At 41.2% G+C, this 25,191-nt stretch overlaps 1 protein-coding gene across 10 annotated transcripts in view; it reads right to left on the bottom strand.

Moving 5' to 3' along the window:
- SEPTIN11 (septin 11) overlaps positions 1–25,191 on the bottom strand; it is a 335,103-nt gene that overhangs the window by 270,846 nt on the left and 39,066 nt on the right. For 9 of the 10 annotated variants that reach the window (XR_012802506.1, XR_012802471.1, XR_012802469.1 and 6 more), the window contains exons 2-4: positions 7,942–8,062; positions 4,704–4,899; positions 1,130–1,316 (exon numbers count right to left, since the gene is read on the bottom strand). Coding sequence is in view for 5 of the 10 variants with exons in the window: in XM_075606789.1 (XP_075462904.1) it covers positions 1,130–1,316; positions 4,704–4,899; positions 7,942–8,062 (504 nt within the window). In the remaining 5 variants the exon portion in view is untranslated. The remainder of the gene's footprint in view (positions 1–1,129; positions 1,317–4,703; positions 4,900–7,941; positions 8,063–25,191) is intronic. The other variant, XM_075606783.1, reaches the window with a different exon arrangement.

Below are 25,191 nucleotides of genomic sequence, written 5' to 3'. Positions count from 1 at the left end.
ATTAATCTGCTGAAATATGTAAAAGGTCCAAGTTCTTCTGTAGCAAATAAAGCAATCTTTATAAACTGTTTAAGTAAATACAAATATCACTTATGAGCACATACACATGTAGGGTTGCCAGTGGCTTTTCCACAAATACTGGACACAATGGTAAAAGGTGCGAGAGACACAGGCACCCCCCTCTCACCTCTCTCCACTCCATGCTGTTTCCTCCTTTCATTGGCCCCACACTCAGGCTTCTGAGTCCTCCTCCTGATTGCTGCTGTGTAATGGAGCCAATCAGGATGGAGGAAGCTGCCCAGCCTCCTAGCAACAGCCCTGCTCTCTAACCTGCTCAGGGTGATCCCGCAGCCCCCCAAGCCGGTCAGGTCACTATGTCCAGAGAGGTAGTACCTGACACTTGTCCAGTATTAACTCTAATTTTTTACTGGACCGTGTACAAATACAGGAGAGTACTTGTATGGTTCAATACTGGACACCTAGCAACCCTATACATCTCTGAGACAGGTCTGCAACCCTGCTTTTCAAAATGGTCTCCTAGCACACTGTGCTTCCACTGCAGCCAGGGATTCTGGGTAATGATGTGCAGATGAGCACACAGTGTCATCTTCAATTGATTAAAAAAGAATGAATGCAACTGTAATTAGAATAATGTTAACATTTGATTCCATTGTAATTCCATTCTCTTCCTTTAGATGGGGCTCTTTCATTGAGTATGGCTTTCCATGAAAAGAGGCAGAGTATTTCAACATTGCAATCTACAGGTGCGCGGATTGCATTTCCTCTCTTCTACATGAGACAGATATGTTGTAGAAACAACAAAGGATTGTGATGGATCTTCACTCTAAGAGTTGTGATTTAGGCTTGTTCTCCAGAACACTGCATCTTTGTTAAATAAAATGTGTACATAAAAATATATACACACACACACATAACTGTGTATGTATAAGTGTATTTATTTAGCGCCAACAGAGGACGTAGCACAAAATGACAATACAGGGAAACTAAACGTCAAACAGTAGGGGCAAGCACAAAAAGTTAATAAGAATATGACAGACACAATTACGTGTATGTCTTATAATACATATGGCAACATGAGTAGTTGCGTTGGTAAGACATCAGTGAGTACCTTACTGTCAAGCTTCTTCATGGTGACCAGGTCTAGAGATTTCAGCGAGTGTCCAGTGGGAGCGATGAAGTAGATGCAGGCGTGAATCCGTGTGTCGTGATAATTGTACAGCGATCTCTTAATCTTGAGCTCCTCCTGCAGGTACGCCTCAAACTGAGCATCAATGTATTCTACGATGGGCCTGTAGCTGAAATAAAAGCCAATTATTCACCAATCGGTGTAAGAAAGGCAGTCTTGCGAGAACTATCATTTAGTGTCACACACACACGTTATATTTTGCTAGTTGAATCACCCGTTTATGCTCCACCGACATGTTTCTGTGTAGGTCTATAATATTACAATTATACAACATTATTGGCCTATTGAAACCCCGATGCGCTATCCTCTGGGAATGTAGGTTTGGAGAGCAACGTTGTTTAGGATATATAGATGAGGTAGGCTGGGGCATATTTAAAACTCATAACCAGAACAACCAGTATATATGAACACAACCTTGAGAGCAAGACCTTGTTATGCGAAGTGATAATAAAACAAGTATTTGCTGCGCTGGAATTGGTAATTGCCCTGATGTGTCCCATCCCCAATTCCCTGCATTCTGCACAAGGGTGAGTATATCCTTCTATCTATGGTTTATATACTATTATGTATATTAGGACGTTTGGGATGGGACTCATTTAAATATACTTTGTTAGGCATTAGTATATCTCCCAGCCAGGTACCTCAGGTGTGTACCTTTTTCAGCACAAGTATGTCTCCCTAATTTATTTGGAGAGATTTTTGAGGGTATATATATTCCCTCAAAACTCTCTCCAAATAAATTATATATATATATATATATATATATACACATATAACTGACGACTGCTAATAAAATGAGAAAGATCTCTCTTTCTGTCTCTCACTACGATTTGTTTTTAATCCGTCCGGATTGTAGTCAATGGCGGATTTTTTAGTATCCAATCCGCGCGCGGATTTTAATGTACGGGATGAATTTTGTCAAAATGATCCAGGAAAACGGATTTTGACAGTTTTCCCCACCCCTGGTGTTAGGGGTTGATATAAGTGGTGTTAGGGGTCCCATATACTGCGAACACATGTACCTTTTTTCATCTGTGAAATGTTGGAGGGTATGCAAACTGCTGTGGTCAGCAACTTATCTCGCTTTAAAACGGGTGACTGTTTTTTGTAAAAACCGCAGTGCTAAATTTAACAATGATAACAAAAAACTTAGTCATGTTGGAGAGCTGTGAGATATTTGCCTTTTCCTGTCCAGACTTCCTAATGGGCTTTTCCCCCCCTTTTTAACAGGCTCAGTCCCATGAGACAGCACTGTGCAACCTCAATTTGTTGAGGATGCCGGGCAATGTTATCGTTTTGCCCATAGAAGGAAACAGCAGGGGGAAAAGAGGTCTTCAAAGGCTACAGCTTCCTCTATGTGCAAGACATTCTAATATGTGTGTATGAGATCTAATGGGTTGTGTCAGCTGGAAAGTGGAATGTGGTTCAACACAATAAAAATACACACATTTCGTAACATAAATAAGAAAAACCCTCCTCTCAGAAAAATTCACATGGACTGTATAACGTATATGAAACCTCTTCTTTCACTCATTCATTTGCTGGATTATCCTGGAATAATATTGTTTGTTTTTTTTAAACTGATTTTCTTCTTCCTTTTCCATACATATTACCTACTTAACTCAAAAAATCTCCTGCACTTTTTACCAATTTTTTTTTTTTTAAATATTGAGCGATTACTGTTGTGCCTATCACAGCTGAATATCTTGGGAAGCGGGGCGTTGTCTAAAACTAGTCTGCAAAGACCCCTCTTTCAGGTGAGGATGAAACAATAAACTAGTTGATTGCAGCTTTAATCGTGCAATCTCTGCTACTAGTTTAAAAATACAAGTCCAGCTCTAGCACAGCCTTCTGACGTGTTACTACAACTCGAGTAAGGAAATAAAACATCTCTTTCCATGTGTACTTTGGATTTCAAGAGAACATTGAAGTCCTGGGAAAGTACTACTGATATTATGGGATTTAGGTGTTGTGCACAGCATTGTGTAGCAGCTGCTGGCCACGGGCTTATTCTTGTCTCATGTTCAGCTGTTTTGCATTAGAATTGGGTTCTAGCATGGCCAGATTTTTTTTGTTTGCAAAGTCAGTGGTATTCCTTACTTCATGTTCATCATCAACATTTTAAAGCAGAAATACAGGTTTCATGTATTTAATTTTTTTATTACAGGATAGAAGCAGGGGGTCTCTAGAGCTGAACTGCGTTAATTTCAACATCTGGGACTCCCGGCTGCCCGAAATACTTACCTCCGTAGCGGTGCTGGCACCTATGGAGTCAGGGAACTGTATGCCTAACGAAATGCCGGGGTTTAATTGTCCAGTGTCACGCGGGCTACTAGGAAGCTGTGACGTCATCCGTTGTGTGTTCCTATTGGCCAGCGTGCGACCTGGACATTTAAACTCCGCAGAGTTACCCCCACCCCCTTCGGAGGTAACTATCTCTGGAAGCAGGGGGTCCCCAGAGATGAAATGAATCAAGTTCAGCTCCCTGCTTCAATCCTATAATAAGAAAACAATAAATGAAACCTGTATTGCTGCATTAAACACTGGTCTACAGCAGGGGTGCGCAAACTGGGGGGTGTGACATTTTCTGGGGGGGACGTGGCGCTTATAGAGGCCCCGCGCTCTTCCCCAAAGCATTTCAATTAAATGCCAGGGGAGCATGCAAGGCCTCTGCATGTTCCCTTACCTTGTCTCCGGCGGCTTCTGGTGACGCATCGCAATGGGGACACATGACGTCATGTCGCCATGGGAACGTGGCATTACATGATGTGCCATTAGAAATGTTGGAGACAAGGTAAGGAGGGGGCGCAAGCAAGGGGGGAGAACAGGCAGGGGGTCGCAGGCAAAAAAGTTTGCACACCCCTGGTCTAGAGCATGTGTGTGCAAACTTTCCCCCCTGCGCCCCCCCAGTCTGCACTCCCCCCCCCCTTGCTTGCGCCCCCCTCCTTACCTTGTCGTCAGCGTGAAATTACACCACGGGGTCATGTGATCCGTGAAGACAAGGTAAGGGACGTTTGCAGAGGCCTCACACGATCCCCCGGCATTTAATTTAAAGGCTTTGGGCAAGAGCGCGGGGCCTCTGTAACCGCCGCGCCCCCCTGGAAAATCTTGCACGGCCCTGTTCCTTTGCCAATGTTCCTTTTAAGGATGGAAAGTATTTAATGTAACATCTCTTAGAAATAAAGAAGCAAAAGAATCAGTTGCATTGTAAGCTCTTCTGGTCAGCGACTCCTTCCCCCAATGTATACGGCTATGTATTATGATTATATCACTACCTGCATTATTCTTTCCTGTCTTGTATAAAGTCGCTGTAAGGAGCTGCGTACATTGACTAGCAATAGATACATACAATAAAAATATAAACTAGAAATATTGAATTAAAAAAAAAATTGTATTTGTCGCAAGTTGCTTCCTTCCCTCAATGCCTGAAGACTTACAAGTTTCAGTGTTTATAAAACACCCTGCCTCGTTTCTGCTTCTCAAGAACAGAATGTACCTGTCATCTTTATTAATCTGGTCCCCAAATCCCACAGTATCAACTGTGGTTAGTTTCAGACGCACGTTGCTCTCCTGAAGTTCATAGCTTCTTGCTTTTAACCGCACTCCTGGCTCACTGTGAGACGCTGGATCACTTTCAAACTTTGTGTTAAATATAGTGTCCATTAACGTTGATTTTCCAATGCCTGTTTCACCTGGATAAACATAAATATACTGGTTACCAATGCCGTCCAAGTGAAGGTTTGCGGTTATTGCGATACATGCTTAATGCAAGCTGTACACAGTTGAACTTATTAACCTTGACTTTTATGTAAAAATATAGGCCATCGTTGTTATGGAAACTTCCTAATAGCGTGTTACATGTAAACACAAAGGTATGTGTGAATGTGTGTATATTTATATATATTTGTGGCATATACAGGCACTCTGATAAATAAAAATAGGCAGGCTAATTTCTCCCAGAGTGCTTCCGCCACACACACACTGGATATATATATATATATATATATACACACTTTATATATAGACTAGATAGATAGACTAGATAGATAGATAGATAGATAGATAGATAGATAGATAGATAGATAGATAGAAAGAAAAAAAGTATTTCTGCACACACTGCTAAAACTCCAGCTCAGAGATACAGATATAACATTATCAGGCAACTCCAAAAATATCACCCACAAACCCCTTTCACTATGGTTATGCAATCCTCCTAAAAACCGCATCGAAAAGTGTCTAATGTGGGCAAGGATTCTCCTTTTGGTTTGTTCTTACTGCCAGAGGGCATAAGCAGAGATGACAACCTGCAAGAGCTGGAATCATCTGAATGCCTGTATTTTAATGAAAAAGTGCTGCTGTATTTTTACCCATGACACACCATTGAAGTCTAGATTCCAAATCAGCGAGATCTAAATCAGTGAGTGTTGACATGTCTGCAGAAGAAAGGAGCCCAGCACAGAATCAACCTTTGATATGTGCAGAATTTAACTACTGTTTTACCCGTGTTCATTAAGAAGTAGGATTTGTGGGATATTTGAAGTGTATAAAGGTAAATCTTTAGGAAGAGGGGGTTAACATTCCCTCTCTTCCGCAAACATACAATACCCCTGTAATTTAGCTTCATGAGTAAATGGATCTAGGCGCACTGAGCCTTTAGACTGGAGCAAACGTTTCCTCCCAAAAGGTTTTACGTTCGCTGTCATGTGATAGCTGCTCGGTTCCCTTTAAAATCCGGTTACCGCAGACAAACACTGCCAGATGGAAAGTGGAATTGTTTGTCAGCCAGCTGCGAGCTTTAAACATTATAAACAAATTTGCAACTCATTCAAAAAATAAAAAATAAATATCTAGCTGAAACAAATTTCTAAAAATTCTGTTGGGTTATCGTCTTAAAAGGAGTTTGCTAAAAAAAAAAAAAAACATCTGTTGCATATGCAGCCTACAGCAGACAAGAGCACAAAGTTCAGCCATTTTATTTATTTCTAAGAGACCATCGTGTTTTTAGTGCGCACAGCTAATGTGTTAAGTATGTTAAAAATGGAAACCAGACATCTCGTTTCAATTGAATAACTGGAAAGTCTTAAGGGAAGGAAACTCCCTTTAACCAAATATAAGCAATTGTTAACTGTATCCTAAATATACTATTAAAATATAAAAGACATAAACATAGCATACATTATCGAGGGAAGGTTACTTTGTAGAACGCTCAGCACATCACAATTTGCAAGTCTCAATACCTGTTTTTATTGCTGTAAGTGTGTCATTGTTAAACCTTCTAAGAATAATATTTTAGCCATGCTTCCATGATCTCACTTACTGAATGTACAAGTCCTGTTCAAGAAAAAGTCTCATTACAAAAAAATACATTTGCAGCAGTATTTCTTTCTTTTTTTCCCCCATAAAGAAAAACGTGGTAATATTCAGGGCCAAACGGGAATCTTTTAGTATGTTTAATTACTGAGCACAAAATTAGCTCTTAGTGCTTCTAAGAGGTGCCAAAAATAGTGGCTTTACTTGGATAAGGAACTGGTGGGTCTGCTGAAGCAAAGCCAATCAATAATTTATGCCTTTAAAGAGCCTAATTAATATTTTGCAAAGTCATTAATGTTAGCAATGTGTCATGCATTTCATTAGTTAAATGGGTTCTACAAATGTGCCAACAAGGAAATAACGGCTTTGAAGCATATCAAATGGCACCCAAGCCTGCAGCCTTCCTTCCCTACGGTATGGACGTCGTGCTCATCACTGGCTTCCATAGTGGATCTGTCTAAGTGCTGACAGCATCAGAACGGTATATGCATGTGTTTAATGGCTCTTGTCTGTCATATTACTGCCTGCTTTGGGGGAGTTCATATATTTTGTGAATAAGCTGTTCATGTTGTCTATTTATTTTCCAAAACATCATTAAACTGTAAAGTAAATATATGAGAAATATACAGCAGCAATAGCTGACATGCATGTACCGCCCTCCCTAGTTAGGGACCCGGCTAGGCTTAGCTTGGAGGGAGGGAGGGGGGTGGGGGAGGGGGAGGGTTTATGTACCTTAGAAATAGAAGTGTGAGGTATAGCAAATTAGGAATAATCAGGAAGGCAAACCAAGTGGTAGGTTCATTAGGAAGGACCCAAAAGGATAGACCTGCCTCGACTATTGAAGTGACACACCCTCTCTATGTAACAGTAGGGGTGCACAAATCAGAATATGTTATGATTAGGATGGGGAAAAAAATAAAATAAACAATAAAACTCGTCCTCAGAGTCATGGTGGTAAATTAAAACTTGCAAACATTCATAAAAGGGATTTAAAATAGTTCTAGTTGTCCGATTTCCTAAAAAAATAAATCCTTAATTACTAAAGATTTTACTAACCTATTTCTGCTGTTAGTTAACTATGGTGCTTTGCACAAAACATCAAAGAAAAGCATTGCTTTTTAGCGTATCTTTGTCTATTCTCTTCTGAAAAATATAACCAAATAGCTGCAATTCACTATAAAGGCAAGTGCTTCATAGCCTCTGTAAGCAGGAAACATTTATGGCCTGATTTAATATATTTCCAAGATGCAATCTAAAACGGCTGCTGACTCGAATGACAAGTCCATAGCATTTCTGTGATCGCCTGCATCATAATTGATTGAATTAGGCCCTAAATCTTACTCCGTGCTGATCTCATCTGTATAGTAGCTTCATCCCTCGAGACAAACCCGGCTAATCCCCAGTATTGGCATGTGTGTACTCACCAACGCAGAGAATATTAAAGCAGAAGCCCTGGGAGGTGGATTTGTTGACCAGCTGATCAGGAAGACTGTCAAACCCCACATGACCAGACAGGGCCAACGTACGGAGCTCATCACTGGGAGACTGGAAAAGAAAACGTTTACAACGGCTTTACATACAGAAAAAAACAAAAACCATAAGCATGCAATGTTTGCAGGGACATTCATTATGGAAGTATGTTATTCCTGTATTTCTTCTTTTTGTGACTTTAACAGTCGTTAGCAAATTGGACTTTTCTGACATGGCGCATGGAGCTATGTATCAAGGCAATTTTGGAGCAAAATGTAAACATTTTTAATCTTGCACCTCTGCGTAAATGTATCTAGCGCTTTGCTCCACTTTTTGGCCCATGTGCGTAAACTTGCAATTAATTTGGGCAGCGTGAAGAACAGGAGGGAGGACTTACATGACCACACTGATTGCAATGAGAGGTATGGTGGCGTAAACGTTCAGACTTCTAACAATGTACACCAGATGTTTGAAACTTTTTCGCAACTTGATGCAACTGTGCTTAAAAGAACGGGTGAAATGTGTCAAAACACACATTGTTTGCTCCAACATTGACTTGATACATAGCCCTCGACAAGTCTTTACGTTCTTTAGGTCACATGTTTACAAATGTTTCTTTGGGTACCACCAATCTCGCCAGGTTTTCGTAATATCCAATGAATTTACAGAGAGAGGTGAATTCATCTAATTTATTTAAGAATGCGCTAATAATAGTAGAGCAAAACTGGTCGTCAATATACAGTAGTTAGCCCGTCCAATATGAAAGACACCATCTTACTTAGAACTTAATGTAAACCAGCCTGGCTGCACATAACTGCATCCAGAATCAACCCTATTTGTTTTCATTCGGAATCCACAGGAGGATTTTAACTATGCAAAAGTAGTATTTTGTTGTAGAGATGTCAACCTCAATCAGTTGTTTTTAAATGACGAAAACAATAGCATTTTAACGGAAAAGTACTTATTTTTACCAATGACACCCAACTGAGCTTTATGAGACTGCTGATTGCTCCAAATTAATGAGACAGAAAAACTGATCAGCTTGAGAAAGTGCTATGCACGTGTGAAACACTCAGGAGAATTCACTTTTGTATTTTTACCCATAATCTAAAATAAATATATTTAGTTCCTCGCAGTATGTTTCGATTGTTATTGACTTAACGAAGCATTAACACCTCATTAAGTGTTAACAGGTCTCTTCAAAGCTCACTAACGCAGTGTTATGTGTCGTTTTCAGCCGTAACGAGCCTTGCCTTCTAATGCTTTAGAAAGGAAAGGTATACAGGGATATAACAAACAAGTAAACATGGGAAGGATGTTGATCCAGGGAATAATCTGAGTGCGCATATTTTACATTTGTCCAGATACACTTTATTTATACTATCTGCACTATTGCGTTTTTCTCCTCTTTCCCCTGAGATTGATTGCAGTTTACAGATTGACCTGCAGTTTACCACAGTATGGGATATGCTTATCTAATCCAATTACATGTGAGTAAACACTTCAGATGAATCCGCTGACACATACCTAGTGTGCCGATATTGCACCATTGGTTTTCCCTGTTTTCTTCTCTCCCACATATTGGACTACATCCCCTGCGCCCCTAACACTTTGAGATTCTGCCATTATTTGGAGTCAGGAAGGAATTTATTTTCTCCCTAATGAGGCAGCATTGGATGATGTTACACTGGGGTTTTTTGTTTGCCTTCCTCACGATCAATATACTGTAAATACAAATTAAGTCTGTTGTCTAAATGTAGTGTAGGTTGGCTTTTTTCAACCTCTTCTATTATGTAACGATGTAACTAGTGGTAATGATATCCAAAACAGGTGTTCCCTCTTGTGCTGCTGGTGCTGTTTCACCAAACCGTATTCATTTAATTCAAATAGCCCGGAACTCCCTGCCTTGGCCTGTCCCCCAATGAACCCTTAGCAGATAACCATCTGATAGCTTCATAACTTCAGTGCACTCATGCAATCCAGGCTTTGTTTCACTCAGGTATTTGGAAAACCTATCCAGTGTTTTGATCTGACTGCCACAGGTTTCCTCCTGTCAGAGGATAGGATGTCAGATCACAGATATGGCATTCCTTATTCTGTTGATCTAGCTTAAAGAACTCAATGTGCTCATGCCGAAAGAATTACTTGATGAAGAAAAGGTGACTCAAGATGGAAAAGGGAGTTGGGACTCTCACGTTCGACACCCAACTAGCACGCAACCTGCATACGGGACACGGGTTAATACTAACGCTCGCAAGCGCTCCCACTTTTCATCTCCGCAAAGGTCCTTCAAATGGACCATATCCCCTCTACCGGATCCAGGATTAATACACAGCTCACAAGCTGCCCCACTCTTTACCTTCGCAAAAGTCCCTCAAATGTGTTATATCTCTTCTCAATCCGTCCTGATATACCACCGCCACGAACAGCACACAAGTGAGCACGTGACTTAGACATGCAACCAGGGTCAATACACATAGGAGGGAGACTGGTGGGTGAAATGGGGAGGGAGGAGACTGGTGGGTGACATGGGGAGATGGGGGAGACTGGTGGGTGACATGGGGAGTGGGAGACTGGTGGGTGACATGGGGAGTGGGAGACTGGTGGGTGACATGGGGAGTGGGAGACTGGTGGGTGACATGGGGAGTGGGAGTCTGGTGGGTGACACGGGGAGTGGGAGACTGGTGGGTGACATGGGGAGATGGGGGAGACTGGTGGGTGACACGGGGAGGGGGGAGACTGGTGGGTGACACAGGCGGGGCAAACTGGTGGGTGACATGGGGAGTGGGAGACTGGTGGGTGACATGGGGAGGGGGGAGACAGAGACATGTTTAGGGGACACAGTAAAATGGGAGTTGTGCTGTTTCACTCTCTTTACGATTAACGGGGAGGAGGGACGTTGCAAATCTTCTCCCTGCCACCTCTGTTCAGCAGCTTAAATCAGGCGTACTGATAAATACTGCACTGCTCCTCCTCTTACTCTTATAGTGATTAGCACAGGAAGGGCGTGGTGCCAGGATTTATCAGTGCACTGTCCTTTACACAGCTTACTGGAGGGACTGGGAGAAGCTCCTATGCACGGTACAGTAGCAACTTTCCTAATCCGTCTGCACTGGGGAGAGGAGATTGTACCTTTGCTCTCTGACTGGTTCCCACCTGATGCTGGGGCCCAGGAGTTCCGTGGGTCCATGGCGGGTCAGTTTGCATAACGCCCCCCACATGTTCCTCCACGGCTCCCCTAGTGGAGTGTGCCCCACAGCTAGCCTTAAAATGGTAAGATTGTGCATGCAGCACCGTGTAAAAGCATAAGTACAATGCCAACACAATCAGTCACTACTATTTTGTTACCTGAAACACAGCGGGTTAGGGAATAGGCCTATGTCAACTGGAGCAGCTTAGTAGTTCATTATTTAGCTGGACAATTACAACGCCGTTCTCTTAAAGAGGCAGCCCCACGTATCAGGTACAAAATAATAATAATAATAATAATAATAATAATAATAACAATTATCAATGTAATTGGCTTTCTTAAAAATATTAAATGACCCTTTAAGTAAAAATGCTACTTATTTGCATTCTGTTAAACGTTATTAATAATAATAATAATAACAATAAATTGAAAAAGAATGACAAATTAATACAATGAATTCCCCCTTTTCTGGGATCGTTGCATAAACGTAGGCTTACTATTTTAATAATGATGACTTCGTAGTTGCTCTACAAGATATCATTGGATGATATGACTCTTGTTTTTTTTTTGTTTGCCTGACTGGATCAATAAGTAAGAATAAATATAGGATAGTATCTGTTGTCTAAATGTAGCATAGGTTGAACTTGATGGACGTATGTCTTCTTTCAACTTCATCTACTATGTAACTATGTAAAAGCAACAATTCACCTCTAGTTCTGTCTCTAAAAGACACAAGATAAAGATGGTCTTTGTTAACCATGGGGAAGTCACAAATGTAAACAAACTATTCAAAAATACTTATGATTCTCCAATATATTTTGGGAAAGTCTACTTTTAACCTAATAAACATGCCTCTGTCCTTAGTTCACTTTCACCTTAAAGGAGGAAATTCCACCTAGGGGTGGAGTAAAGAAGATTTTTTTTTTAAAAAAACAACGTATCAGTGTAACTTGACTTTTTTAGAAAGATTCGTACCATTTTACTTATTGTATCCTATGAAAAAAATGTGTTTTACTTTTCTCTAGAGCTGTTGAATTCATACAGATTGTTTGTACCTGTTTGGCTATTTACAGCATCATAACTTTACAAGCTACTGTAGGAACGTGTAACAAAATACTCATAGAAAAGGCGGCAATAACCTACATTTAACCCATGAACTGTGTCACTGCTCTTAGTTCACTTTGGCTGACTTTGACAGTTCACTTTAGCTTACGTCAGCAACGCAATTACTTGCGCCATGTACACATGTAACGCTGACGTCTGTCTGAAGTCATGCCCAGAATATTCTGTACCTCTCGTTGGTTAGTATCATGTTTGAGATAATGCCAAAACCAACATGGACCATGCAATCTTATTTATGTTAACTAAACTCAACAAATATCTTTGGTTTTCAAATCAACACATTTTTTATTTTAAATCTTACGTAAACAAAAAGCATGTTTTTTTTTCCAGGAACAGGCAGCCAAAGAGATAGATATTTTAATCAGAACTTGGCAGAAATGAAGGCTATCAACTTGTGGTATAATTTACTATTGTTAAGCAATCATGGTCACAAATTTTTAATTAAACCAATTAGGGATTCCACACTGCTGTTTCCTGTAAAAACAATAAGATATCCCAGCAAAGTTACATGTCCTGGAACAAAAAAACTATTTCTGATATAGGAGATTAAATAAATTTCCTGGCAAGAAGTTGCAGCCAATGATCCAACTGAATTGAAGCCAATTCATTTAAAGTACCGTAAATTAAAATGTCAGCCTCCTCTTTTAAAGGTGCAGAGACATCTCCACTTTTTAGCAGACACAGCAGTATGCCAAAGGTCATGTGACCTGCAAATTGAATTTTAATGATTGATGATTAATTCATGCCAGGAATTTTGACCAATCAGAGAGTAGGGATTTCAATAATGCCCTAAATGTCCACTCCTATGGCCTATAACAAAGACTAATGGCCTGACTTTGAACAGCACACTAACACAGAACATACTTTCTGGCACTCGTGCTGCGCTGACTCACCTGCTGTAACTGATCTCATACTGGTCTAAAACCAGCATGCTTTGGTGGAACAAGGTCATTGTTTGCAAAACTCCACGTTCTTCCATGTTTACGTCAAAGTCTCGATGTACAGATAGCAATACATGACAATTCTTTCATACCTTGGTTGTAATATGAACCAAAAGATCTTGTACGGTCCCCTATGTATATTTCCTACAAAAAGTACATTTATAGCAACATACCCATCAGGCTGCGCTTATAGTGCCGGCGACAGCGACGTCAGGCTGCGGTCACTGGAAAAATCAAATTGGGATGACTTCCAGCGATCGCGACCAATCCGTTGCGATCGCATCGCGCTTACTATATGCGCACGCGACTGAGGCAATGCATTTGTTTTGACGCGACGTCGCATCGCTGTCGCCGTCACTATAAGGGCAGCCTAATGCAGTGATTAGCTGTTTTCTATTTTTATTTTCCCTCTGAAACGATTTCTACTGTATTTCCACCTGTTTTTGTATTTCACTGCCATTAGGGGTTACTATGGCAACCTGCTTGTGTATGAATGTCGGCTTTCACTTCAAACTCCCGGGGTGGGAAAATGTTGATTAAATTCTATCTCCTGCGTGCAATCCCAGAATTTAAAATGGCTTGTATTACTAAAGACAAAAACAGATGAACCAGAAAATATTTTCTCAGCGAGCAAAAGGGATCGTGGCTATAAGGCGGGTGTGGGCAAAATACGACCCGCAGGCCACATCCGGTCCACCGAACCATGCCTTGAGGCCCAGACTCGCTCCAAACCTCTCTTTCCTCACGCGGAAGCTCACCCTAGTGGGGCCTAACATGGAAGTTAGTCCACACCTGAAGTTTGGCAACTTCCATTATCACCGCGTGGGTGGGTTACCTACATCGCAGCCATGAACCACAACTCGCACCAGAGGTAGGGCACTGGGTGCAAAATGGAGGCCTGGGGGGTGGTGGGGAGAGAAGTGACAGAAGTGAGAAATATGGGGGGGGGGGGGTGTTGAGGGGGAAGGGTGTGAGAGAAGGGGGAGCAAGAAGAGTGAGAAAGAAGTGGGGAAAGAAGAAAGAGAAGGGGGGAATGAAGAGGGAGAGAGAAGTGGGAAGAAGAGTGAGAGAACGGGGGAAAGAAGAGTGAGAAAAAAGGGGGAAAGAAGAGTGAGAAAGAAGGGAGAAAAAGAAGAAAGAGAAGGGGGGAATGAAGAGGGAGAGAGAAGTGGGAAGAAGAGTGAGAGAACGGGGGGAGAAGAGTGAGAAAGAAGGGGGAAAGAAGGGGGGGAAGAAGCGAGAAAGAGAAGGGGGGAAGAAGAGGAAGAGAGAAGGGGGGAAAGAAGAGGGAGAAAGAAGGGGGGAAAGAAGAGAGAAAGAGAAGGGGGAAGAAGAGTGAGAGAGAATGGGGGGGGAGAGGAGAAAAAGAGAAGGGGGAAAGAAGAGTGAGAAAGAAGGGGGAAAAGAAGAGTGAGAAAGAAGTGGGGAAAGAAGAGTGAGAAAGAAGAAAGAAAGGGGGGAATGAAGAGGGAGAGAGAAGTGGGAAGAAGAGTGAGAGAACGGGGGAAAGAAGAGGGAGAAAGAAGGGGGGAAGAAGAGTGAGAAAGAAGGGGGGAAAGAAGAGAGAAAGAGAAGGGGGGAAGAAGAGTGAGAGAGAATGGGGGAGAAGAGGGGCGAAAGAGATGGGGGAAAGAAGAGTGAGAAAGAACGGGGGAAAGAAGAGTGAGAAAGAAGTGGGGGAAGAAGAGTGAAAGAGAAGGGGGAAGAATAGTGAAAGAGAAGGGGGGAAGAAGAGAGAGAAAAGGGGGGAAGAGAAGGGGAATGGGGAAGAATAGTGAGAGAGAGAGAGAGAGAGAGAGAGAGAGAGAGAGAGAGAGAGAGAGAGAGAGAGAGAGAGAGAGAGAGAGAGAGAGAGAGGGTAGGGGGTATATGTAAAATGGAAGCCTGGAGAGGGTAGGGGGTATATGTAAAATGGAAGCCTGGGGGTAGTGGGGAGAGAAGTGACAGAAGTGAGAAAGAAGGGGGGGGGTGAGAAGTAGGAGAGTGAGAGAGAAGGGGAGAAAGAAGAGTGAGAGAGAAGGGGGGAGAAGAGAAGGGGGGAGAAGAATGAAAGAGAGATAATGTAGGGGTATGCAGGTGAGAAGAATAGAATGTACATTCGGTGTATGATCTCTAAAGCTTACCCAAGCTCATGAAGTGGCCCCTAAGCCAAAATAATTGCCCACCCCTGATATAAGGCTACATCAATGTAATGAGTAAATGGAAGCATACTGCCCTCACAGTATCTAATAAAGAACATTATCATTCTCATCAAATTTGACGAGACAGCTCCTGATGTCAAAATACATAGCTATGTTTTCCTTGAAAAATAGATGCAAATATTAATAGGAGTACCAAAGTGTTGATAGGTTATTTATTCTATGGGGGCGGGGGCAGGTTATTTCTATTTTGGCAAGTGGTGGCGGCCTGTGTATTTCAACATCTTAAAATACAAAAATTAGATATATCTAAAAAGACCACACACATTACTTTAGTTAGGAGTTATATGTATAAAGGCTGAAACCGAATTGACATGAGAACACTACATTGAATACAAATGCAATAATTAGAACCCAGCTCACAACATTCACAGTGGAACACATTTTTTACCTATACAGTGCCAGAACACTGGCAGCACCTGGGTGCCACAGAACGTCTGCCATTAACAGGTATGTGATCACTTCAGTAGTGATCATGTAACCGCAACTGCCCACCAATGATGAAAACAGAAGTGGAGGAGGCTCCATTGCGTTTTGATTGGGCACACACCGCTACTATGATCCCTTTGAAAACAAGCATTTTTAAAATGATGTACAGACAGTACCTGGTATGTCAATAGGGGCTCTGGCATGCCAGGGCCTGTGAAGTACCAGGTACATCTATAAGGCATCATAAATTGCACTATTTGTTTACTTCCTATCGTTCATTCATCAAATATGGGCTAGGTTGTCGATTGCAATGTCATTTGTAATGAACAAGGGTGCGAGTTATGGGAGCCACCAAAACAAAATCGTGTGTAACAGTTCAAATAGACATTTAATAACTTCGGTTCTATGGCTGTGAACCATATCGATACGTTAACACAGTTTTCTGCAGTAAGCATCCTTAAATTATTTCCAAGACAGGGATTCAAGTTCAGAAAACTTTTACTTGGGGCTTACAGACTGTGCTTGCATTCCTCTGATTACAGTGAGCTCAAGTTTTAACCTCAGACTTCCTCAAACTCAGAGAATTAGTGGCTACGCTTTTTACGGTAAAGTGTAGAACTGTCTGGATTCCCCCTCCTCCCCCTTTATGTTTGGGTATATAGTATGTCGTCTGTATACTAACAGGTGACAATTTCAATATGTGTTTTATTTCAGTCAAAATACCCTGTGTGAACTACTTTAAACATTATTTTATGCTGATGCTACTGTAACTTTAATGATACACTTCCAGGGTCACATAAAAAAAACTATCCTCAAATACATTTCCGTATCATCAGCATCACACTAATTGCTCTTCATAATTAGATTTTTTTTTAATTTTTTAATGTTTCCATAGTAACCGACTGAAAAACAATCGTCTCAACCCTAAATACCTTTTTCCTCTGGTTTTGTAAACCTACCACGCGTCAGGTACGAGATATGGCAATAAAGGAAATGATTGCACGTTTTGTTCATTTCTTCCTTTTATAAACAGAGATAAAGGAAACGCTTGAATGCTATTCAAATGGAATCTCCTCATGGTATTGGCTGCCAGAGGGGCCTGCAACATGCAGTCACACAATGCAGGCTCTGGATATCCACGATGCCCTCATTTCTGAATCGTCTGCCAAACTGGTCATGATGCTGAACACCTCAGCAAATCCTCCGCCCCAGGAAAGGCGGCAGTCAGTGCCATGCCGGAGACCCAAATGTTAACCTTTTCAATGGTGAACCATGAAGGCAGGAAATTAAAGGGAGGGACGTGTCCGCTAAACCTCACATACCTCCTACTACACAGGAACTGAGCAGATCAGTTAAAAAAGTAGCAATCTTCCTTTGGGGGGGTGGGAGATGTGAAGATTGATTTCTGTGATTCAGAATGTCATTCAAAATCCACCTTGTTTCCCCTCTATTCTGTAATGGTAGTTTCATAGTGTGAGAAAGATTGTGGAATGTAAGAAAAACATATTTAAGGAAAACAACTGATTTGTAGGAAAGTTAGAGCACGCAAATTGTTTACAGTATAGAAGATTTTGGGTACAAAATGGGACACATCAATGTTATAGGCTTTGTGCCCCAACTTTTCCAAGGATTGTTAAATTGTATTATTGTTTCATGCTAACATGTCATGCATAGGTTAATTTGTAGATGAATAAATTACTACAGCAATCTGTTTTTAGAGTAGATGGGTCAAAACGAACGATACCATCGCGTGATCAAGAGTGCTTATTTATTTTATTTATTTATAAAATGTTTTACCAGGAAGAAATACATTGCGAGTTACCGCTCGTTTTCAGGTATGTCCTGGGCACAGAGTTATGATGACAAATACATGGTTACAAATACATTGTTACATTAAGTAAACAGGGTATACATTATATACAAGACATTGCATGCACAGTTAGAGATAATATATATTATCGGCGTATGTAACAGTTACAGACCAGATTAAAATGTGAGATAGCTTTAGTTTTGAAAGAACTTAGACTGGTGGCGGCTGTGATAGTCTCCGGTAGGTTGTTCCAGTTTTGGGGTGCACGGTAAGAGAAGGAGGAGCGGCCGGGAACTTTGCTGAACCTTGAGACCATGAACAGTCTTTTGGAGTCAGATCTCAGATGATAAGTGCTGCATGTGGTAGGGGGGAGGAGCTTGTTCAGATAGATGGGTAGGTTGCCCAGAAAGTATTTGAAGGCAAGACAGGAGAGATTAATTTTCCACCTCGAATCAAGTGATGACCAATCTAATTCTTCTAGCATTTCGCAGTGATGTGTGTTGTAGTTGCATTGGAAGACAAAGCGGCATACAGAATTGTAGAGGGTGTCAAGTTTGCTACGGTGGGTTTGGGGGGCCGTGTCATATACTATGTCCCCATAGTCTATAATTGGCATTAGTATCTGCTGTGCGATGTGCTTTCTGTCCAGCAGACTTAGGATTTATTCCTATAAAGTACACCTAGTTTGGCATAGGGTCTGGATGTCAGGGTATCAATGTGCAACCCAAATGTTAAATGGGAGTTAAACCATATGCCCAAATATTTGAAACTAGTAACAGGGGCTTGGATGGTATCTGGTTGAGTTTGTTCTGATCTGGAGCTCATTCATTGATAGTTTTAGAAATGTAGACTTGGTCCCAAATATCATTGTTACAGTCTTGTCAGTGTTTAAAAACAGTTTGTTTTGGGAAATCCAATTATCACGTCTCAAAAAGTCAGATTGAAGTATGTGTTCAAGGTCAGAGAGGTTAGGGCTGTGTGCATATAAGATTGTGTCATCCGCATACATGTATATTCAAGCTCCATTACAAGCTGCAGGAAGATCATTGATGAACACTGAGAAGAGTAGGGGCCCCAGAACAGAGCCTTGCGGGACACCACAGGTGATATCCAGGGGGTTGGAGTTAGAGCCTGAGATGGACACATGTTGGGATCTACCTGGTAGGTAGGACTGAAACCAGTTTAAAAGAATGCTTCCCTATTCCAGAGCACTGGAGTTTGTTTAGAAAGATAACATGATCAACAGTATCAAAAGCCTTTGCAAAATCTAGGAATATTACACCAAAAAGTTGTCCCTGTCCCATTCCACTATGAATCTCATTGCAAACTTTTAGGAGGGTTGTTACTGTGGAGTGTTTGGGGCGTAAACCAGATTGGAATTGGCTATGGAAATTTGTCTTAGTATAGTAATCGCTTAATTGGGAGTGAACACATTTTCCCATGACTTTGGATAGTATCGGGAGAAGAGAGATTGGCCTGTAGTTTGAGACAGTATTTTTGTCCCCACTTTTGAAGATTGGGACAACTCTGGCAGTTTTCCAGGTCTTAGGGATATGGCCTGCAGACCCTCATTCAGAGAGGAAATTGAGCCAAGAAACTGGGTGATATCAGTCAAGGACTGTATTGAGGCTTTAGGGGGGCAGTAGATGCCAGCAATCAGGACGGGCTTAGAAAAGGGGAGGCAGATTTTGCCAATTAGGATTTCAAAAGAAGATGGGCTTGTGGGGCAATTTAGCAGCATAAATTATAAGGTGCCTGCAGTATAAAGCACCACCCCTCCTCTCTTTGACCTAACTTTCCTAGAAATGGAGCATCCCTTAATGGCAACAGTTGCATCAAAGGTTTTATGAGTTAGCCATGTCTCTGTGAGGATGATGACTTTGGGTTTGTGCATAAGGCACCATGCCCTTAGTTCATCCAGTTTGGGCAGCAGGCTCCAGATATTTATATGGGCGGCAGATAGCCCTTTTTGGAATTTGAAAGGGTTATTCTCAGGGGTAAGGGACAGAGTTGAAAAGGGAGGGCCTGGGTTAAGTTCAATATGACCTGCTAAAGAGAGTAACACTATAAATAGAAATGTGAGTAGTTGTGTGCAAGTTGCAAATTTGGGATGTTTGCCATTAGAGTGAGCGGTGGTTGGTGTGCTGTTTTCAGAGTTCTCCACCAACATTCAGTAGATAATGCACGGCTTTTGAGTAATGCACGGTGTACAGTTCTCCAGCCATAGTATGGTTTAGTTTGTCCTGTATCTGTCGATTAAACTTTATTGTTATTTTGCCTTATGATAAATAAATGAACTGTCAAGACAAGATATTTCGTTTGAGATTGGATAAGAAGAAAGATGATCGTCGTCCTCTTTCTTTCTTGCCTGAAATGGAAATACACCTTGTTTTTACGTTTTAATGGTAGCTCTGTACTACTCCTTGGAGGGCCCTAACTCAGTGGTTCTCAAACTGCCATCACCTTGCCGTATCCTAATTTTCTGCCAGCTGATTGCTCCTGGTGATCTTGGGGGGTTTCAAGGGGAGATCTGAATGAAAGAGGAGAACGTCCTCTTCTGTTCAGAACAGCAGGGGGGGAGTTGAGAGGATGTGATCAATGTAATTGCTGTTGGTGTGCAAGAAAAGTCTCTGCAAGAAAATTATCTGCAAGAAAAGTCTAAAAAAAAAAAATCAATATAAAACAGTATATATTAAGTTTTCCATTTTCAACATTTAAAAACTGGGATTTCAACAAATTCTTCCTCGATCCGAGACAGAAATTAGTATTTGAAATACTTTTTCCATAAAAAATTGCATTTTCCGGGTGCCTTTTTAAAAATCTGATACACAATGTCAATTCAACAATTAGTTCACATTTATGTGATGAGTAGAGATGGGCAAAACTGTCAAAAAAAAAAACGATTTCTGAAATTTCCTGAGCTTTCCATTCAAAATCTGTTCCGCGGTGTAAAATCCATCGATGGATTCTTCTAGTTGGATACGGATTTTTAAGAATCCAATCCGCGGATTCGACAATTTAGCTAATCCCTTGTCAGTGTGTAGATTGTATTGATGCACATTATTGAATGGAAATGTATTATTTATCTTTTAAACAGCAGCGTGAACGTCCGCTTTAAAAGAAAATAGCTTCTAAAAATAAATAAAACTCAGCAGTTATATAAATGAGTGCTTATTTCACTGCAGAGATCCCCACATGGACTCAATATAACAGCCAAATTCAGTCCACCAAAAGGACAGTTTTTAAGGATACCCCGAGTTCAGCACGGGCAGCTCAATCATTTTGACTGAACCACCTGTGCTAAAGACTGGACATCCCTATAACCTGGCCTGATGGTGGCTCTTGAGGATTGTGTTTGGCCAACCCTGAGATATAACTATGTATGAAATTCTAAGTCCTTAGCTATTTCAGTAAGCTGAAGGCTTAGTAAGGCTTGATGTGCCTGGCGTACATGTGCTTTGCACTGCCATTGCACTTAAGTGGTTAAAAGCGCTGTGTACATGCCTCCATATCTGCCAGTTTTGTTTTATGTAGTCACATCTTGCTGTCCACAGGAAGTTGTATTCTGTCATTCTTTTACATGCATGCATTCTTTCCACCATTCCTTCACCACTCCTTCTCTGACTGCTGCGTGTTTAAAAGTAAGCTTCTGGTATGCAAAGAACCGAACAGAAACCACAAGTATGAAGCAAATGTGCCTGGTTAGGTCTGCCATATCAGAAAAGCAAACCAGAGAGAGATATAGGTCCATATTTAGCATCAGATGTTTGCAATCTCATTGAAATAAAAATACCACTTGTGAGCACATACATATGTCTCAGACAAGTCTGCAACTCTGCCTTTCCCCATTATCGCTAAACAGTGCTTCCACTGCAGCCAGGGATTCTGGGTAAGGACATGCAAATGACAACAGTGCGTCACAATCTCATTTAGCAACACGTATTGAAGATGCAATAATATAAAAACACTCAGCATCGTAACAACTCCTGTTGTGCTGTTTTCGAGGGAATGTGCCGTAAAGTAGCACGGATTAGTAAACATGGCGTTGAATCTTTGAAGAAAATGTACAGCATTAGTATTTCTTTCCTTGGGCTGGGAAATTGTAAGCCCTAAGGCCGCTTCATCGATGACATTATTATTATTAGGGATGGTGATGATGTCACTTTACTCGAGCTATTACCATGCTTTAATGAGAATGACATGGGTTTAAAATGTACTTTTACATAAGTTAGTTGCACATTTTGCAACGGCATTGAGGTGTGAGCTCGCAGCATTATGGAAGCAGACAGAAACCCATCCATCCCCAAAATTAGAAACAGAATTTGGTTCATTTGCCAGATGGCAAAATTAACCAGCTTAGTTAATGACACTGATGCAAAATTTCTAAAAGTCTGGACTCCATGGTTGGAGCAGACAGATATCCCGGGATTAAGAGAGGCCACCATTTGGCTTTGATAAAATAAAGTGTGTTCTCCTCTGACATAGTCAATTGGGGGTAAGACAAGACGGGTAGGGCCACTAATCACAGGAAGTGGGATGATGTTATAGGAGGAGAAGATTCACCTGGACTAAAGAAAACTTGGCTAGCTGAACGCCGGAGGAAAACTTGCATATACTTGCCTTCATGCCTTTCCTTCAACCCCCTTATGTTTTTTCCATTGTGATGTGAGTGGTTGTATTTGTCAGTCTGTATGTTAGTCCCCTGTATTGCTAGTTACAATGTCTATATGGATTGGAAGGGTTGGTTTTGATATAGACCAGAAAATGTGTTGTTGGAACATGTTAAGTATTCAAATATGTAAAAACCCAATAAAACTTGAGTTATTAAAAAAAAATGTACTTTTACCACTTCCTTCATGTCTATCGTGTTTTTGGATTTACTTCTATCGATGGTCATTTTAACATCAGAACTGACACACATCTCAAACCTGTAGCCGTGAACAATTATCTCCACGCCTTTAGCAACCATCAGAAGAAATGGCTTGACAATATTCCTCCCAGCCAGCCGGCTATGGAGAAACTGTTCTACCGATATAGATTTTCTGAGTCAGATATTCTTATTAAGAAATGTATTGACAAAGGCTATGTCAGCCATACAATCAAGATAGCCTTTGATAAGGTCAGACTTATGGGTAGGGACTCTTTATTGACCACTTCCAAGGCTAAACGTAACTCTGTCCAGGATACCTCTTCTGGGGGCAATCCATCTTTCCCAGGTCATGATAAGTTATCAAATCAGCAGAGTTCATCGAAATGTATTACTCAATACAACCAATCTGAACATTCTGTACGGGAAATTCTTAACAAGAATTGGAATAGTCTTTTATGTGACCCCCTCTTAGGCCCACAATTACGCGTCTCTGCTCCTCTTGTTTTCTGAAAATACAGGAATATAAAGAGCTATTTGGCACTTTGCAAGATAGAAAATTCGGATTCCTCACCAAGCTCCCATGGTGTTGGGTGTCTTAGGCAATTTCTGTTGTGGTAGGAGCAGATGTCTAACATGTAAGCACATATACTGAACTTACCAAAAACACTTTCTTTTCCCACACGACAGGTGAACCCTTCAAGGTTAAGGGGACATATCAATTGTTTGAGCACCTATGTGGTATATATATTATTTTGTCCTTGTGGCCCACAATATGAGGGACGCACTGCATGTGCTCTCAGCATCAGGTTCTTAGAACACAGTTGCAACATTGTTAAGGGTAATGTTGGTCACAGTGTGTCGAGACATTTTATTGGCAAACATCATACTGAACCTGGATTCCTGATGGTCATCGGTGTTGCACATGCTCCATTATCCCTCCTGGGAGGGGATCATATCAGATCCCTTTCCAGAAGGCAAACCTTTTGGATATTCAGATTGGACACTCTATCCCCCGAGGGGTTCAATGAATGTCTGGACACAAGTACATTGGTATAGCCAAAGGGTCTCCTGTCCACGTTCTTGCTTTGTTTCTAGCATAGTTTTCTTAAACCTTTTTGTCATTTAGTCCACTTAATATGCAGTTTTCTGCATCTCTCTTTCTCTCTTCACCTGAGCTATCCTCTCCATTCAGTCCATTCATCATTTATCATACTACATTTTTTCTTTTCATATATAGTAGGTCCTTCCCAATACACAATCCCTTCTTTTCACATTTATGTTTCAGTTTCATTTATAACAATCACATCATCATTTATTTTATTTTTAACACTTAGTTGGTTTTCAATATCCAATTTCGGTTTTGTTTTTACATCTCTGATTCTATTTAGTTTATATTATACAGTAGCGGCAGCTTTTAATTGAAGTAATGCCGCCGGCCGGATGCGTGTGCGAAGCGTGGAGACGCGGCGCACTGTGACATCACAGTCACGTGCGCGCCCGGCTTCCCCGGGCTTCCCCGACACCCCTGGAGATTAAAGTAAGGTAAGCGGGGGTGCGGGGAAGCAGAGGGGCAGAGCAGAAGCTGGGTTCGGGGTCGGGAAGGGGGGGTAAAATGCATGCGAAGTGGAGGGGGGGTGCGTGTAGGAAACGCGGCGGCGCGCGGTCTTGACTGGCGGCAGCCGGAGTAGATCCCGGCATGCCGCCGGCATTACTTCAAATAAAAGCCGCCGCTACTGTATGATCATTCAATGGCTGGATCAGTGTTTGTATTTACATTCATGTTTACTATATTTGTAACCTGGGATATGTGATTGGACACAGCAGTGCCATTTTTCTGAACTTTCAGTGTATTCTTTCAATGCTTATTGGTTCAGTGGTACTTCCTTTGATTGACCAATTTTGTTGCTTGGTTACGTCAACCTATTTATAAAACAAAAATAACAATAACTTCTTCAATAGTGCGTCATCTTTCTTCAAAATACACAAGTCCACTTAACATTAATTTTAAAACTTGAAACTCATACTTAAGACTTCATACTACCACGGCCAGTGTACTGGGGAGGATTTTTGTCACTTAGAGCATCTGACGTGTCCCACGGGACCACAACACGAGTACAGTAAATCCAATACATTTTTATTAATCAACTGGTAATATAGTAAGTAGCAATGTTTCAGTCCCCAGCAGGGACACAGTATTAAAAGACCTGTGACATTTTGTAAGTTTTATACACTATAATTGTAACCATGAAAAACGTTCTTGTTGGCCTATTACAACGTATCACACATTACAAAAAAATGAACACTTTGAATTTATTTGCTATAGAATGTGATTGATCTGTGTAATATTTGAAGTGATATTGTAAATAATCCCTTTTCACTGCTTACTATTTTACACGGGAGTTTTGGCTTTGTTACCAATAAAGAATGGATTAAGTAAGGAGTATTTGATGTATAACCACATATCGGTGGTCACGGGTCTAAAACAACAATTTACCTAAAAGATTGCCGGCCCCTCCGACAGCAAAGGGGTTGTATTTTTGTGTTCTCGTGGTTGTCAGCCTAATATATATTCAGAGGAAGGAGCTCTATAGTCTGTATCCTGATCCCACTGAGCAGAGATGCTTCAAAACAGCCGTGGGAGGCA

This window comes from Ascaphus truei, chromosome 1, assembly GCF_040206685.1.
Source record: "Ascaphus truei isolate aAscTru1 chromosome 1, aAscTru1.hap1, whole genome shotgun sequence".
Taxonomy (NCBI): Eukaryota; Metazoa; Chordata; class Amphibia; order Anura; family Ascaphidae; genus Ascaphus; species Ascaphus truei.
This window is presented reverse-complemented; position numbering and strand designations above follow the sequence as displayed.